This window comes from Coffea arabica, chromosome 7c (genome assembly GCF_036785885.1).
Source record: "Coffea arabica cultivar ET-39 chromosome 7c, Coffea Arabica ET-39 HiFi, whole genome shotgun sequence".
Lineage (NCBI taxonomy): Eukaryota > Viridiplantae > Streptophyta > Magnoliopsida > Gentianales > Rubiaceae > Coffea > Coffea arabica.
Window position 1 is genome coordinate 22,843,447 of NC_092322.1, and position 16,988 is coordinate 22,860,434.

The window sequence follows — 16,988 nt, forward strand, 5'->3', positions numbered from 1 at the left end:
TCTAAGGACTCGGATCAGTTTCTCCTTCTGGGTTTCTAAGAGTGCGACCGAGATAATCATAGGCAGTGTTTCGTTGTCGCCCAGATACGCATATTTTAAGTGCTTCGGCAAGGGTTTCAATTTCAACACAGATGGTAATACCATTTGGAGAGATTCGGAAATAAAAATAGGTGAAACTTTATATCTTTTCATTGTAGTTGGCAACGAGTGTAGTGCTCCTATTGTGCATTTCAAATTTTCACTCCACTCCATCTCAGGTGTTGTCTCCAACTCGAGGTGCTTAGTTAAAGCAACCTCCAACTCTTCCCTGCCAACAGTTTCAAACACTTCCTGCACCGCATGGTCAATAGCACTCAAATAAAAAATAGAGCTAAAATTAGAATTTGAGGAATATTTCATCGTATCAAATATATTAAAATGAACGATTTCTCCATCAAACTCCATGGACAAGATACCCTTATTAACATCAATTTTTGTCTGTGCTGTGCTCAAAAAGGGTCTATCTAATAACAGAGACGAGGGATCGGGGGAGTGATCATCATCCATATCAAGTACATAAAAGTCAGTTGGGAATACCAAATCATTAATTTTTACCAATGCATCTTCAATTAACCCATCAGGGTATGCATTAGTCCGGTCAACTAATTGAATGATTATCCCAATTTCCTTTAATGGATCTAGGTTTAGAGAAGTATAGATAGATTTTGGCATTACGTTGATCTATACTCCTAAATCTAGTATGGCCTTCCTAATCAAAGTGTTGCCTATCCTACAGGGAATAGTAAACATACCTGGATCTCTATACTTCGGTGGGAGTTCCTCTGTAGGACCGCTGATACATTCTCCCCAACAATGACTATTTCATCTCCCCTCAGCCTCCTTCGATTGACGCACAAGTCCCTCAAAAATTTTGCGTACTTCGGCACCTGTTTGATCGCGTCTAACAGGGGAATATTGATCTCTACCTTACGGAACACCTTCAGGATCTCCTTCTTCTTATCCTGCTTCCTCGATTTCTCCAGTCTGCTAGGAAATGGAGGCGGGTTAATCTTAACTGTAATGACTGGGTCCGGGAGTACCTTTGAATTTGTGCCATTGTTGTCCTCCTTCTTAAGTTTATTTTCAATCTTTTCCTTATCCTTGTCCTTCGGAATCGTGGGTTCAGGCCCCTGAATTTCATTCCTGCTCCTTAGAGCCATCGCGCTTACGTTCTTCGGGTTCAATTCAGGCTGATACGGCAATTTATCTTGAACTTGGGACTCCAAACGGTTGATTGTTACGGCCATTTGATTCATCTAATTTTGCATGGATTGTATCTGGCTCATTTGATTTCAAGTTCTGCAATTCCGAGTTCGTCTTTTGTTAATGCTATACAGTGGTAGCCATCAGTTGTTTCATCATCTCTTCCAAAGATGGACTAGAGCTCGGTGGTGGAGGTGTTCGGAGTTGGTACTGCTACTGGTACCCTTATTGTCTATTTGGCACAAAATTAGACTACCTGTTCCCCCCATAACTGAGGTTGGGATGGTCTCTCCAACCCGGGTTATATGTATTCGAGTACGAGTCATAAGCCTTTCTTGACGCGGGCGCGTGACCAGCCATGTTTACTTGCTCTGCACTTTTATCTTGAATCATTGGGCACATCTCCGTAGAATTACCCATATCAGTACAAATCCCGCACACCTTAGCCTGAGATGCATTTTCTACAGCCATTTGCCTAACAAAAGAAGTCAACTCAGTCAGCTGCTGTTGGATAGAGAATGTCTCAACCTCATTCACCTTGTGTATCAGGACATCTTCCCTCGTACCAAGTTGCTGCAAATTCTCCACCATTCCTTCATTTAGCTCCCACGCTGCTCGAGGGGTCTTGTTCACTAGTGCCTCTCCACTCGCAGCAGCAATTATACTCTTGTCTCTGAAGAGTAGCCCCTTGTAAAAATATTGTATGAGCAACTGTTCACTTATTTGATGTTGGGGGCACTTGATGCACAACTTCTTGAATCGCTTCCAGTAATCATAGAGTGACTTCTTTGGTTGCTACTTGATACCACAGATCTTCTTTCTTAAACTTGCAGCTCGAGACGAGAGAAAATACTTGTCTAAAAATTTTTTCTTCAACTGGTCCCACGTGGTGATACTACCTGGTGATAGGTGATACTTCAAAGAGAATGGGAATGCCCTCATTTTTATCTGTTCTTCTGTGATTTTCGAGGGTTTCATACTATTGCACACAACATCAAACTCTTGCAAGTGTTTGTAAGGTTCCTCACCTGGCAAACCATGAAAAGATGGCAAGAGATCAATCAGACCAGATTTTAATCCAAATGGAGTGTTATCATTCAAACTTGCGAAAGTAATGCATAAAGGTTGCTGATTTAAATCAAGAGCAGCTAATTCCCTTAGTGTTTGTGCATTCGCCATGGTGACTTCTTCTTGATCCAAGTCACTCGAAGTATCACTAAGTGAATTTGTTGGTTCAACTTCCGGCTCAGGTCTCTGAGATGCAGCACTGGAGTGCTCCTCTCGGAGCTGTCTGATCTCTTTTTGTGTTCTCCACACGGTCTTCTCTACCTCATGGTCAAAAATTAATTTATCTGTACGAGAAGAACGAGGCATACACTAGAAGAATACCAGAAAATTAGAACAAAAATGAATTTAAAAAAAACAAATACTAATGCTAGTTCTCGGCAGCGGCGCAAAAAATTGACAAGGTGTCGAAACCTGTGCAATAATAAAAATAAATCTATTTGCCAATTAAAATTACCAAAATCCGATTCCAAGTACTAGAGTAGGAATTCTAGGTGTGCAATGAATTACTTAATTCACCTTGTTCCCAAAGAGTTTGCTTGATCCGATATGCCCGAATGGGATGACTTTTTTACAAATAAATATTAACTTGTGAAAAAGAAAAGTATGGTCGCATTCTCAGGGACTGGAGGTATTTGTCTCTTTAGAACTCCAAAATAACACAGGGGATGTTTTTGTATAAAGGGTGATAATTAAAACAATTCAACTAAAAATAAAATAGCCAACTAAAAATTAAATGACATTTCACTAAAATCAAGGTAATAATAATTAAAGGTCTAGTCAAGAAATAATTTCAGTAATGGTTCACCTAATTTATCATCGATGCACAAGCAATTCCAATTATTCATTAATAAATGGTTTATAACTGACAAACAAACGATGTCAGTCAACCCCTCCTTATTGTATCGGTGATTAAGGTACGTCCATTAATCACTACTCTAATTGAGGAATAATTCTAGGTACGTCCATAAAATTTGATTCCCCAATTGCCTTACGTATTAGAGGAGCTCTATTCTAACCAAATAACGTACTACCAGGGTTATTTTAGATTAGCTCGCGTATTCCCCTGACACAAATCCAATCATACCAGTTGTCACTATTTCAAGGCAATTAAACAATTACGGATTTAATGCCCTAATTGACAATAGATTATCAAGTTAACTAATTATTCGGATCCAAAACAATCAATTAATTAAATAATCACAAGTACTGTAATAAAAAAATATGCGAATACCAATAATAAAATAAAAAGATAAAATTAAATCGATCTCACAATTTTTAGACAAACCAAAACCTCCGTTGTTCCTGGACTAGACAAAGGGGATTTAATTCATTTCGGATGCGAAAACCCACACAAAATTGAAGCAACAGTTGCGGCCATCAATTGGGTAAATTCAATTCGTTGGAATACTGATGAAAAAGCAAAGCTATAGGAAGTGATTAAATGCCTTCACTTTCGTCTGGACATACGAAGGAAGAAAAATCTACTAAAGGACAAAACGGAAAGTTCAAAGGCTCTGCCTCCATAGTGCTTGTTCCCTACTATCTAACATCTAGTTCCTAATCTAATTTCCCTACTTCTATCTAATATCTAGTTCCTAATCTAGTCCCCAGCGATCAGGAAGACTTCAACATTTCGTTCTTTTTTCCCAATGCTGTCTTCCTCTAATTACCAAAAAGAGTCGCGTCTTGATATTCCAAAAATACATCTGGACACCTGCTACTTGAACTCCTTCCTGATGACTGTCAAATTGGCACTTGTTATGGTATTTTCGTTTTACTCCCTGCAATAAATGTAAATTTTTAAAAGTGAATAGAATCTAACAATTAATCCATATCAGGTCAGGTAATAGGAAAAATTAATAATAAAATTGTTAATCTTAGTCCTTATCTTTTGATATTTACAAAACATATGAATGATAATAATATCTTTTCAAGATATATTTTCAGTTTTGAAACAAATCAAATTCAAAGATCAAGTGCTATTGAAAGGGACAAAGATTGTTAAAAGCTGTCGGACGCTTGTAATGACAGGATTGGACATCCGATAATCATTACGCAATTTCGGACGTATGAAAAACTCCACGATCGGACGTCCGAAGGAAATAAGACATTTCCCCTGACTCACTGATCTTGATCGGACGCAAACATCGGACGTCCGATAGAATCATTCAAATTCAACGAAACCTATCGGACGCTCACAAAGACAATACCGGACGTTCGATAGAATTGAAGAAAATTTTGCAAACTCACTGCCTACTATCGGACGCATGTTTGGGTATTACCGGACGTTTGATACTCTAACGGCTAGTTGACTGTTCAGTTACTTTCTATCCATTGGAAACATTAATGAAGCACTTTCTTGGTTTCTTATAAATAGAGTATGGTCAGAATCTTCAAATAACATTTTACACACTGAAGATACAAAAGATTTTAAGTAATTTTAGTGAGAAAACACTCTCCAAGAAAGATTTGTAATTTTAGTGGTGTGAGTTTCATTGTAAGTTTTTCATTTGTGAGTGAATACTTCATGAGTGTAACTCTGTGAGGGTTGTCTCGAGAGATAGTAAAACTTCCTAATTTGACTGAGTGGAGTTCAGGGCAAGGAGGAGGTGAACCTTCCTTTATACACAAGAGTGATTGTAATTCATTAACTTGAAGAAATTTGTTTGAATTAATCTACAAGTTCAAGAGGAGTTGGGTAGTTAATTAGTTTGCAATTCTTTCCTTTTTATTTACTTATTGTTATGTTTGTATTCTTTACATTGCTTATCTCTTCTAATTCTCTCAAGTGATTTTATTCATTCATTAATCGATTCATTATGTGATCACTTAGAAAAGAGGGTAAATTTCATATTGAACAAAAAAGTGTCCATAACTTAATTAGATTTTTAATCAACCTAATTCACCCCCTCTTAGGTTGTTTTCGATCCTTGCAATTGGTATCAGAATTTGGTCTCCTTGAGATTAAACTCAATCGACTTAAGAGTAATAATGATAACCAATAATGTCATATTTTTTGAAGGACATTCTGTGATTAGACCACCTATGTTTTATCGGTTAAATTATGTAAGTTGGAAAGAATGAATGATTTTCTTTTTACAATCAATTGATATTGAATTGTGATTTATTATTAGTGAAGGTCCATATGATGTCTCTCTTATAGATGAAAATACTCATAGATCTAAGTCAAAAACTAGAAATGAATTGACTGCTGTGGATAGAACTCATCTCACCTTAAATGCGAAAGTCATGAATGTGTTATATTGTGCTTTAGATTCAAATGAATCCATTAGAGTCAAAAGGTGTAAGTCCGCTAAAAAAATCTGGGACAAACTTAGAGAAGTCTATGAAGGAAGTGAGAATATGAGAAAACAAAAGAAATCTATTCTGGTTATCAAGTATGAATCGTTCAAGATGGAACCTCATGAAAATATTGATAAGATGTATTGTAAATTCAATGACCTCATTAAGAACTTAGAGGTGCTGGAAAAAGAATACTCTCTAGGTGAGAAAAACAGAAAAATTCTGAATACTTTATCAAAGGATTGGGAGAGTAAAGTGACCGCCATTGAGGAAACTAGAGATCTAAATTCCTTACCTATTGAATCTCTTATTAATTCTCTAACCTCTTATGAGCTGAAACTTAAGTCCAAAGTGCAAGAGGAAGAGGATGCGAAAGTAAGAAGGAACATGGTTCTAAAGGCATCTCAAGATGAAAATGATTCTACCTCCCTAGATAAAGAAGATACGGAAGCTGATGATAGTGATCTAACTCTCATCACAAAAAGTTTCAAGAGAATTCTTAACAAACGAAAGTTCAGAAAAGAAAGAAACAGCAACTCATTCCTAAATGAATTCAGCAATACAAGAAAAAAAGGGAAGCAAAAGTTCAATAAAAAGCAAAATAATAAATGATTTGAATGCGGCCAACCTAGACACTATGTGAGTGAGTGTCCAATGAAGAAGATGAAAGCTAAAAGAAAACCAAGGTTCAACAACTTTCAATTCACATGGAATGAATGCAATTCCGATGGTGAAATTGAAGAGAAAGATGAATCTGCTCAATTGATTTTCTTGGCCATTAAAGATGATGAGGTAACAACATATAACTCGCAATTTGATAGTGATGATGAAACTAATGATGATCTTGAATTTTTCATTAAAAAATTGCATGATAGTTTGAAAGAATATTATGTTAGAAACATGGAATTGAAACACAAAATTAGTTTTTTTTTCAAAACAATACATGCTTTTTTCAAGAAAACAAGAAACTGAAAATTGAAAATGATTTCTTGAAAAAAAATGAGATTGATTTATAAAATAAGCTTGATAGAAAAACAGGGTCTTATGAAATGTTCAAAGAAGAACAAAATGATCTGGAAAGAAGAATGGATAATTTAAATGAATTAGTCCAATATAAGAAACAAAACTGCTTTCAAGAAAATGGAACAAAACCTCATTTTGACACTTATGAGAAGAAGATAAATTCTGCTGTAAATGATTTTGCTGTTTATAAGAGAAAACAAGTAAGATTTATTAAACCTATTCTTATAAATAACTCTTTGATTATATACAATTTTTGTTGTCAAAAAGGTCACATGAAAAGTGATTGCTATGTGAGAAAAAACATGAGAAAAGGCATGCAATGCATATGGGTAGTTAGACATGATGCTAACTATCAAGGATTCAAAAATTAAAGGGTACCAAATATTAGTTCTTGAACTCTTGAGTAGGTGAATCTGATGAACATTACTAAGAAATCAAAGTGGGTGCTCAAGATACATGACCGGTGATCCATCACATTTCATCAAATTCGAGTCAAAGTCTAGTAACAAAGTGACATTTAAAATAAAACAATTGGAATAGAAGATATTGGTAAGATCGATGAGATTCTTATTCATAATGTTCTTTTGTAATTTTCTTTTGATGTTTCTGATATTTTGAACTGAGTTTTCCTTGGTATTTTTGAATATGATTGAATTTTATGATGATAAAAAGGGAGAGAAATGAATGATACTGATCTAATGATGATTTGTTTTGATAATTATTTTAATTGTTATTTCTTTGTTTGATACTTCTTTTGATATCAATTCTCTATGATATGTTGGTAAATGTTGGTATGTTGATGATTGTTGAATTCTAATATCATTTCTCTGGAATACTAAATTCTTTATTATTGTTCCTGGATTATTATTGCTGATTTTTATTCTCATCTTATGATGACAAAAGGGGGGAGAAATGGATGTTATGTGAAAGGGGGAGTTTTCTGATATTATAAGTTTGGCACTTAAAAATTTTTTTGATGCATTGATTGAGGGGGAGCTTATGACTCAATTATTTCTTCTTCCATCCATTATTTTGTCATCATCAAAAAGATGGAGATTGTTAATCTTAGTCTCTATCTTTTGATGTTTATAAAACATATGGATGGTACTAATATCTCTTACAGATATACTTCAGTTTTGAAGCAAATCAAATTCAAAAATCAAGTGCTATTGAAAGGGACAAAGATTGTTGAAAGCTGTCGGACGCTTGTAATGACAGGATCGGACGTCCGATAATCATTGCGCAACTTCTAACGCATGAAAAAATCCACCACCGGACGTCCGAAGAAAATAAGATATTTTTCTTGACTCACTAACCTCGATCAGACGCAACCATCGGGCGTCCGATAGGATCGTTCAAACTCGACGAAATCTGTCGGATGCTCACAAAAACAATATTGGACGTCCGATAGAATAGAAGAAAATTTTGCAAACTTACTGTCTGCTTTCGGACGCATGCTTGAGTAGTACAGGACGTCCGATACTCCAACGGCTAGTTGACTGTTTAGCTACTTTCTATCCATTGGAAGCATTAATGAAGCACTTTCTTGGTCTCCTATAAATAGAGTATGGTCAGAATCTTCAAATAACTTTTTGTACACTCAAGATACAAAAGATCTAGAGTAGTTTTAGTGAGAAAACACTCTCCAAGGAAGATTTGTAGTTTTAGTGGTGTGAGGTTCATTGTAAGTTTTTTATTTGTGAGTGAATACTTCATGAGTGTAGCTTTTTGAGAGTTGTCCTGAGGAATAGTAAAACTTCCTAACTTGACCGAGTGGAGTTCGGGGCAAGGAGAAGGTGAACCTTTCTTTGTACACAAAAGTGATTGTAATTTATCTACTTGAAGAAGCTTATTTGAATTAATTTACAAGGTCAAGAGGAACTGGATAGTCAATTGGTTTGCAATTCTTTCCTTTTTATTTACTTATTGTTACGTTCGTGCTCTTTACCTTGCTTATCTCTTCTACTTCTCTCAAGTGATTTTGTTCATTCATTAATTGATTCATTATGTGATCACTTAGAAAAGAGGATAAATTTCATATTGAACAAAAAAGTGCTCATAACTTAATTAGGTTTTTAATTAACCTAATTCATCCCCTCTTAGGTTGTTTTCGATTCTTACAAAAATAAATGATAAAATTACAACCTATCACATCTCCTTCAACCATAATCCATTTGTTTTAAGTTCAATCGTAACCTTAACTTCCCTAGATCTGGAATCTGATAATTCTACAAGAAGATCTTTTATTGCCTTTTTGACTTGAAACGTATTTTTATTTTTCTGTTAGTTATAAATACCACTAAAGCTGTTCCACAATGAGATCGACTGTAGGACCACAAGTACCACCAATGTTGGCTAGAAATCATAAGAATACTGAACTACAGGCAAGATGTGCAACCAAAATCTCTGCCAAATTGTCTGTTATCAATACATTGTATTACTGCAGTTTTTGCAGGCTAAAGAACTTGCATATTTATATCAGTAATAAAACCAATGCTGATATTATTGTGTCTAGAAAGCATTACATATTAAAAGAATAAATACAGAAATCACTGCAATTCGTCTTCTTTGCAAATTACCATTCAGTTATGGTTTTGGAGGGAGTATTATTAGATGTCTTCATGAATTCTCTGCTGTAACATTTTTAAGGTTATAAAATAAAATACTCTGAACTAGCTTTGTTCAATTCTCCATAGGATTTATCTGAACAAAAAAAGTCCAAGAACAAAAGAAGACAAAATAAATAGAAAAGAAATGCTTAAATCATTGAGCTGTTTCTTCTGACAGAAGAGCCTTAGCCTGTGGTACTCTTAACTGTATTATAGAGAAAATAATTAGAGAAGCATACCTCAATGTATGTGCTGGAGCTGCACTGGATAGGAGATTTGCATAAAATCTGCTGAGTGGCATTGATGTGAGGACTCGCAAATTCCTTGCATTTTTCTCAAAAATTCCCTTTTATTTGAAATTATTTGAAAATTATTATTTCATGTTATCCATGGTTCAATCACCCTAGAAAAGTGCCAATGACCATAGGAAATTAGGGTTTTCCTATTCGTTTTCAATTCAATGTGAAATCGGATTTTTCGTGTAACCGCAGTATAATTATCCGGTACCGAGTAAGGATCAAATTTGGTGCTTAAGAGTGACTTTTAAGTGAGAAATAATATGTGGTTAGAAGCAATGATAAAAAGTTAGTGAATTGGAAGTAAAAACCCTAGTACGTGCGATTTAAGAGAAAACGCGTCACACCGACGTGTACCGTGCACTACCGTTTGAACCACCACTTGACCACCACTTTCTTGCCATACAAGTTTATCATTAATGGAGCAAAATATCTTCCCCCTCTTAGCCCTCCTATTGGCCGAAAATTAGAGGTTAGAAATGCAACAAGAGAGAGAAAAATTTGTGGTCAAGATTAGTCCAAGTGTTAGCCAAACTTGTGGCTAGAATTAATCCTTAGCTTTCCAACCTTCTTATAACACAAGCTTAGCTTAATTTCCTTCATTAATTCTGCATCTTGGCCGAAATAAGAGAGAGAGAGAGAGACAAAGAGAGTTCATCTCATTCTCCTTCATTTCTTCTCCAAATCTTGAAAAGTTTCTTCTATTCGCGCAAATCTACTCCGATTAAGTTGTTATCTAGCACAAAGGCTACCTACCGGTGTAATTTTCTTGAGGAACAAAGGCCTTGAACACTTGTTTCTAGTCTCCTTGGAAAGGTATACATGCTGGAACCTTGACTCTCCGATTAAATTCACGATTAGTTGCTAAATATGTCACATATGGTTGAATTATTGAGGTATGTGGTGAAATAGAGGCTTGGGTCATGATTTTCCATTTTATTGGAATATTTTTCAGCTTTCCTATGATTTTTCTAGTGCTTAAAATTTGGGGCTTTGATGTTTAAAGTCTAATATGGGAAGTTAAGATGGTGAAGCAAGCCAAAAATAAAGAAATTAGCATTTGATTTCAAGAATTTCCAGATTTCTGGAATTTCATGTTTCACTTCTGTCCGGTTTTGTAGCCTTATCTTAGAGGCCGAATTGGCCTTAGTTCAAAGAAGGAAAGTTGTAGAGAATGGTGTTTTATAGGTGCCTATAAAATTTCAGCTCAATCGGAGCAACGTAGGATGTGAAAAGTCCAAAATACCCTCACTGTTTTAAAAATTTCCCAGCAGTCCGTTTCATCAGTTAAGTCCAGTTTATCACGTTTTTTGACTAGTATTCATTCTGATTTAGCTTTTTGCCAAAACATGAAAGTTGTAGTATTCTGAATTATCTTTCAAATGCCTCTAAGAAAACCTGATTCGGACTTGTGTACTCTGAGATATGTCCATTACAGTGTAATGCATTTAAACAGCCGATGAATTGATTTCGGGTTTAGTAATTTGAGAATTTGACCAAGTTACATTAGAAACTGGACTAAGTGACCTTCATGAACATTGTATCCCTGTGTCTTAGCTTCGAAACGGCATAAGTTGCGTCTTAATCCGATAAGCGTAGCCTCGGATAAGTTATTTCCGCTTTCATACGTCAAATCTGTCTTTTGCTAAATTGAATTTCTGCACTTGTTATTTCTGTATTTCTTATTCTTATGATATTGTGAGCCTATGGAACGGCTCTTGACTTGAATTGCTTATGTGTGATGTTGGGTTGTGGTTGAGGAAAAATAATGAAGCCAAAATGGCTGGAAAATTAGGTAAACACAAAGGGCATGCTACCCAAATTTTCGCCCGAAAGCTAAGGTTTATTTGAACTTGTAAAATACTATGACCGTTTTTCCATCTTAAAAACATGATCCTTCTTCAATTGGAACTCCAAACGTTTACTTACTCTTACCAAATAAAGAGGAGTAGTTTAGGATTTTCTTGAGTATTTTGTCCTCTCTTTTTCATGAATTTCATTAAGACAATTAGTCTATAATATCTACTTGAATATAAGATAAGTTTCAACCACATAAACGATTCCGAAAATGGTATTTCCTAGTCTATCTAGTTGGATTTTGATTTGTCTTTAGTTCAAGTGTTTCCATTAGAAAATTTTATAACCCTTTTGAGTTGGTTTTATGTGTGGTCTATGAAACCCTAGTTATTTTTATCCACGAGTCCAAATGTCCACGTTCCACTTTAAAGTCTTTTTATACGTTCTACTCATCATGCGACGAGTCTCTTTGATTGCACCTAATTGGTTGTGACAAATGAGTGGTAATATTCTTTTCATTTAATCTTAGGTTTTCTCGGTGACTAAAGATAATATCCGGAAGGATATTTTGCACGTTGTTGTGCGTAAATAGGTGAGTGTTCTATATACGTTTTGTTCCTATGACTATGTGGATTGTTGGATCTATGTGGTTATTTGTGACTATTTGATTACATGTTACTTGTTTTCTATGATTTTTAAAATGAACTTTTGCTAGGTGAGTGTGTACTTTATCGCACTCGACCTAAATAAATATGAAATTTTCGGTGATTAAATGTTGAAATACTAGTTGCGCATGAATGTAAGCCTTTTGGCTGAACTGGGCCCTTGCCCTTGTTACCGGTCGTCTCGAGCCAGAAGCGGACTCGGTCGAGCGATTAGGAACCTGGGTGAATTTGGTATACTCGAGTATTACCTTGTAGTCCGGCTACGTCCGGATGGGTGGAGTCCGGCCAATGTCCGGATGGGTGGAGTCCGGTCAACGTCCGGAAAAGGGGATGAACGAACAAAAGGATGAACGAGGGATTCTACTTACAAAAAAAAATGTATTTTCAAACGATTGGAGGAATAAGGGGAAATGTCAGGGGAACGAACGAACAAACAAATAGCTCCTCGTGAGCCTGTATCCTTTTAATGAATGTATTATCATTGCTTTATATTGAACATGTTTTCTGGATTAAATGTTATTACATGACTAATGTTCCTTGTTTAATTACTTGTTTATATATATAGAACCTCACTGGGCTTTTTAGCTCATACCACGTCAATTGTTTTCCTTAGCAGGGAAAGGCGAGCAAGGACGAGCGTTCTGTATAGTCTAGTTGATCTAGTTCTTTGGCCTTGTAATGGTTCTCGCCCTAGTGCTTGGCACGGGCTGGTGGTATGAGGAATGAGAACCCTTGTATATTCGATGTTTGTACTTGAATGGTAAAAACTTTGAAGACTTCTGGTGTGTAGAAGTTTCTTATCTTTTACTTGAGCATCTATTGTCTATGGATGTATATACATGATTTGAGTTCCATAGTGAGTGAGTCCTGGCGAGAGCTGGGCAGGCGACCCGCTGAACCCTGGGGTACGCCCTAGGGGGAGGTGGGGTCGTCACAGGTGGTATCAGAGCTTAGGCTTCAGATTTCTGTAGTGTATCCTAGGCTTAAAGTTTGGGATGCCGGACTGTGGGATTTGATTTGATTTGAAAGGTAAGCAATTGAGGGATAAAACCTATAGCTGCTTCGCGTGGTCTTTGCGCGGAGTGAGCCTGGACTAAGTGGTGAATAAGTATGAAGGATTAAGTGTTCGTTCGAGCATAAGTTATGGATCATAAATGTTATCGGCCTTAAATCTTTCTCATGGTATCTGAGGACCATAGATAGGTACGTCAGGTAGGAATTTCGATTGTAGATAGTTTGCTCTTGAGACTGCAGCTCGAGATGTGAATTATCTTATTTCGGATTCTTGTGCCTGAGTACTCTAGAGTTGAGGCGCTGCTAAGTACTTGAGACTTGTATTTTGGAATATGAACAGGCTTTGTTCGACTAAAATGAATATAAGAAATCTACGGACATCGAGTGACTAGGAAGTGACGTGAGAGACCGGACGGGGTCATCTTAGCTGAGTCTGGAAAATATTGTAACCCAAAAGATCCTTGGGGTGAGATTGAAATGATTCTTAGTACGTGATCAACTTTCGAGAACTATTTTTTTGATCTGATTAATGCAAGTTGGAATTTCGAGGTCGAAATTCTTTTAAGGGGGAGAGAGTGTGAGGACTCGCAAATTCCTTGCATTTTTCTCAAAAATTCCCTTTTATTTGAAATTATTTGGAAATTATTATTTCATGTTATCCATGGTTCAATCACCCTAGAAAAGTGCCAATGACCATAGGAAATTAGGGTTTTCCTATTCGTTTTCAATTCAAGGTGAAATCGGATTTTTCGTGTAACCGCAGTATAATTATCCGGTACCGAGTAAGGATCAAATTTGGTGCTTAAGAGTGACTTTTAAGTGAGAAATAATATGTGGTTAGAAGCAATGATAAAAAGTTAGTGAATTGGAAGTAAAAACCCTAGTACGTGCGATTTAAGAGAAAACGCGTCACACCGACGTGTACCGTGCACTACCGTTTGAACCACCACTTGACCACCACTTTCTTGCCATACAAGTTTATCATTAATGGAGCAAAATATCTTCCCCCTCTTAGCCCTCCTATTGGCCGAAAATTAGAGGTTAGAAATGCAACAAGAGAGAGAAAAATTTGTGGTCAAGATTAGTCCAAGTGTTAGCCAAACTTGTGGCTAGAATTAATCCTTAGCTTTCCAACCTTCTTATAACACAAGCTTAGCTTAATTTCCTTCATTAATTCTGCATCTTGGCCGAAATAAGAGAGAGAGAGAGAGACAAAGAGAGTTCATCTCATTCTCCTTCATTTCTTCTCCAAATCTTGAAAAGTTTCTTCTATTCGCGCAAATCTACTCCGATTAAGTTGTTATCTAGCACAAAGGCTACCTACCGGTGTAATTTTCTTGAGGAACAAAGGCCTTGAACACTTGTTTCTAGTCTCCTTGGAAAGGTATACATGCTGGAACCTTGACTCTCCGATTAAATTCACGATTAGTTGCTAAATATGTCACATATGGTTGAATTATTGAGGTATGTGGTGAAATAGAGGCTTGGGTCATGATTTTCCATTTTATTGGAATATTTTTCAGCTTTCCTATGATTTTTCTAGTGCTTAAAATTTGGGGCTTTGATGTTTAAAGTCTAATATGGGAAGTTAAGATGGTGAAGCAAGCCAAAAATAAAGAAATTAGCATTTGATTTCAAGAATTTCCAGATTTCTGGAATTTCATGTTTCACTTCTGTCCGGTTTTGTAGCCTTATCTTAGAGGCCGAATTGGCCTTAGTTCAAAGAAGGAAAGTTGTAGAGAATGGTGTTTTATAGGTGCCTATAAAATTTCAGCTCAATCGGAGCAACGTAGGATGTGAAAAGTCCAAAATACCCTCACTGTTTTAAAAATTTCCCAGCAGTCCGTTTCATCAGTTAAGTCCAGTTTATCACGTTTTTTGACTAGTATTCATTCTGATTTAGCTTTTTGCCAAAACATGAAAGTTGTAGTATTCTGAATTATCTTTCAAATGCCTCTAAGAAAACCTGATTCGGACTTGTGTACTCTGAGATATGTCCATTACAGTGTAATGCATTTAAACAGCCGATGAATTGATTTCGGGTTTAGTAATTTGAGAATTTGACCAAGTTACATTAGAAACTGGACTAAGTGACCTTCATGAACATTGTATCCCTGTGTCTTAGCTTCGAAACGGCATAAGTTGCGTCTTAATCCGATAAGCGTAGCCTCGGATAAGTTATTTCCGCTTTCATACGTCAAATCTGTCTTTTGCTAAATTGAATTTCTGCACTTGTTATTTCTGTATTTCTTATTCTTATGATATTGTGAGCCTATGGAACGGCTCTTGACTTGAATTGCTTATGTGTGATGTTGGGTTGTGGTTGAGGAAAAATAATGAAGCCAAAATGGCTGGAAAATTAGGTAAACACAAAGGGCATGCTACCCAAATTTTCGCCCGAAAGCTAAGGTTTATTTGAACTTGTAAAATACTATGACCGTTTTTCCATCTTAAAAACATGATCCTTCTTCAATTGGAACTCCAAATGTTTACTTACTCTTACCAAATAAAGAGGAGTAGTTTAGGATTTTCTTGAGTATTTTGTCCTCTCTTTTTCATGAATTTCATTAAGACAATTAGTCTATAATATTTACTTGAATATAAGATAAGTTTCAACCACATAAACGATTCCGAAAATGGTATTTCCTAGTCTATCTAGTTGGATTTTGATTTGTCTTTAGTTCAAGTGTTTCCATTAGAAAATTTTATAACCCTTTTGAGTTGGTTTTATGTGTGGTCTATGAAACCCTAGTTATTTTTATCCACGAGTCCAAATGTCCACGTTCCACTTTAAAGTCTTTTTATACGTTCTACTCATCATGCGACGAGTCTCTTTGATTGCACCTAATTGGTTGTGACAAATGAGTGGTAATATTCTTTTCATTTAATCTTAGGTTTTCTCGGTGACTAAAGATAATATCCGGAAGGATATTTTGCACGTTGTTGTGCGTAAATAGGTGAGTGTTCTATATACGTTTTGTTCCTATGACTATGTGGATTGTTGGATCTATGTGGTTATTTGTGACTATTTGATTACATGTTACTTGTTTTCTATGATTTTTAAAATGAACTTTTCCTAGGTGAGTGTGTACTTTATCGCACTCGACCTAAATAAATATGAAATTTTCGGTGATTAAATGTTGAAATACTAGTTGCGCATGAATGTAAGCCTTTTGGCTGAACTGGGCCCTTGCCCTTGTTACCGGTCGTCTCGAGCCAGAAGCGGACTCGGTCGAGCGATTAGGAACCTGGGTGAATTTGGTATACTCGAGTATTATCTTGGAGTCCGGCCAATGTCCGGATGGGTGGAGTCCGGTCAACGTCCGGAAAAGGGGATGAACGAACAAAAGGATGAACGAGGGATTCTACTTACAAAAAAAAATGTATTTTCAAACGATTGGAGGAATAAGGAGAAATGTCAGGGGAACGAACGAACAAACAAATAGCTCCTCGTGAGCCTGTATCCTTTTAATGAATGTATTATCATTGCTTTATATTGAACATGTTTTCTGGATTAAATGTTATTACATGACTAATGTTCCTTGTTTAATTACTTGTTTATATATATAGAACCTCACTGGGCTTTTTAGCTCATACCACGTCAATTGTTTTCCTTAGCAGGGAAAGGCGAGCAAGGACGAGCGTTCTGTATAGTCTAGTTGATCTAGTTCTTTGGCCTTGTAATGGTTCTCGCCCTAGTGCTTGGCACGGGCTGGTGGTATGAGGAATGAGAACCCTTGTATATTCGATGTTTGTACTTGAATGGTAAAAACTTTGAAGACTTCTGGTGTGTAGAAGTTTCTTATCTTTTACTTGAGCATCTATTGTCTATGGATGTATATACATGATTTGAGTTCCATAGTGAGTGAGTCCTGGCGAGAGCTGGGCAGGCGACCCGCTGAACCCTGGGGTACGCCCTAGGGGGAGGTGGGGTCGTCACAATTGAAGAATACTTCAGCATATGGATGTAA

General features: G+C 36.3%; 1 protein-coding gene and 1 non-coding gene across 2 annotated transcripts; one reads left to right on the forward strand and one right to left on the reverse strand.

Annotated features, from left to right (window-relative positions):
* Window positions 1-1,494: 1,494 nt before the first annotated feature.
* On the reverse strand, window positions 1,495-2,421 carry LOC140010618 (uncharacterized). Its single transcript, XM_072057922.1, has 2 exons — window positions 2,096-2,421; window positions 1,495-1,915 (listed from the first exon to the last, which is right to left on the reverse strand). Exons 1-2 carry the CDS (start codon window positions 2,419-2,421, stop codon window positions 1,495-1,497), a joined length of 747 nt encoding a protein of 248 aa, XP_071914023.1.
* On the forward strand, window positions 1,964-2,070 carry LOC113719807 (small nucleolar RNA R71). The gene has a single exon (XR_003455049.2). It is a non-coding gene; the product is annotated as a small nucleolar RNA R71 (small nucleolar RNA).
* Window positions 2,422-16,988: the final 14,567 nt, after the last annotated feature.

Bases quoted from the DNA above. Each gene is read 5' to 3' on its own strand.
- LOC140010618 (XM_072057922.1), bottom strand. From the start codon at position 2,421: ATGGCGAATGCACAAACACTAAGGGAATTAGCTGCTCTTGATTTAAAT. The intron at 1,916-2,095 runs GTATTTTCTCTC...GCTACTCTTCAG, and splicing joins AAGAAAAAATTTTTAGACAA to AGACAAGAGTATAATTGCTG.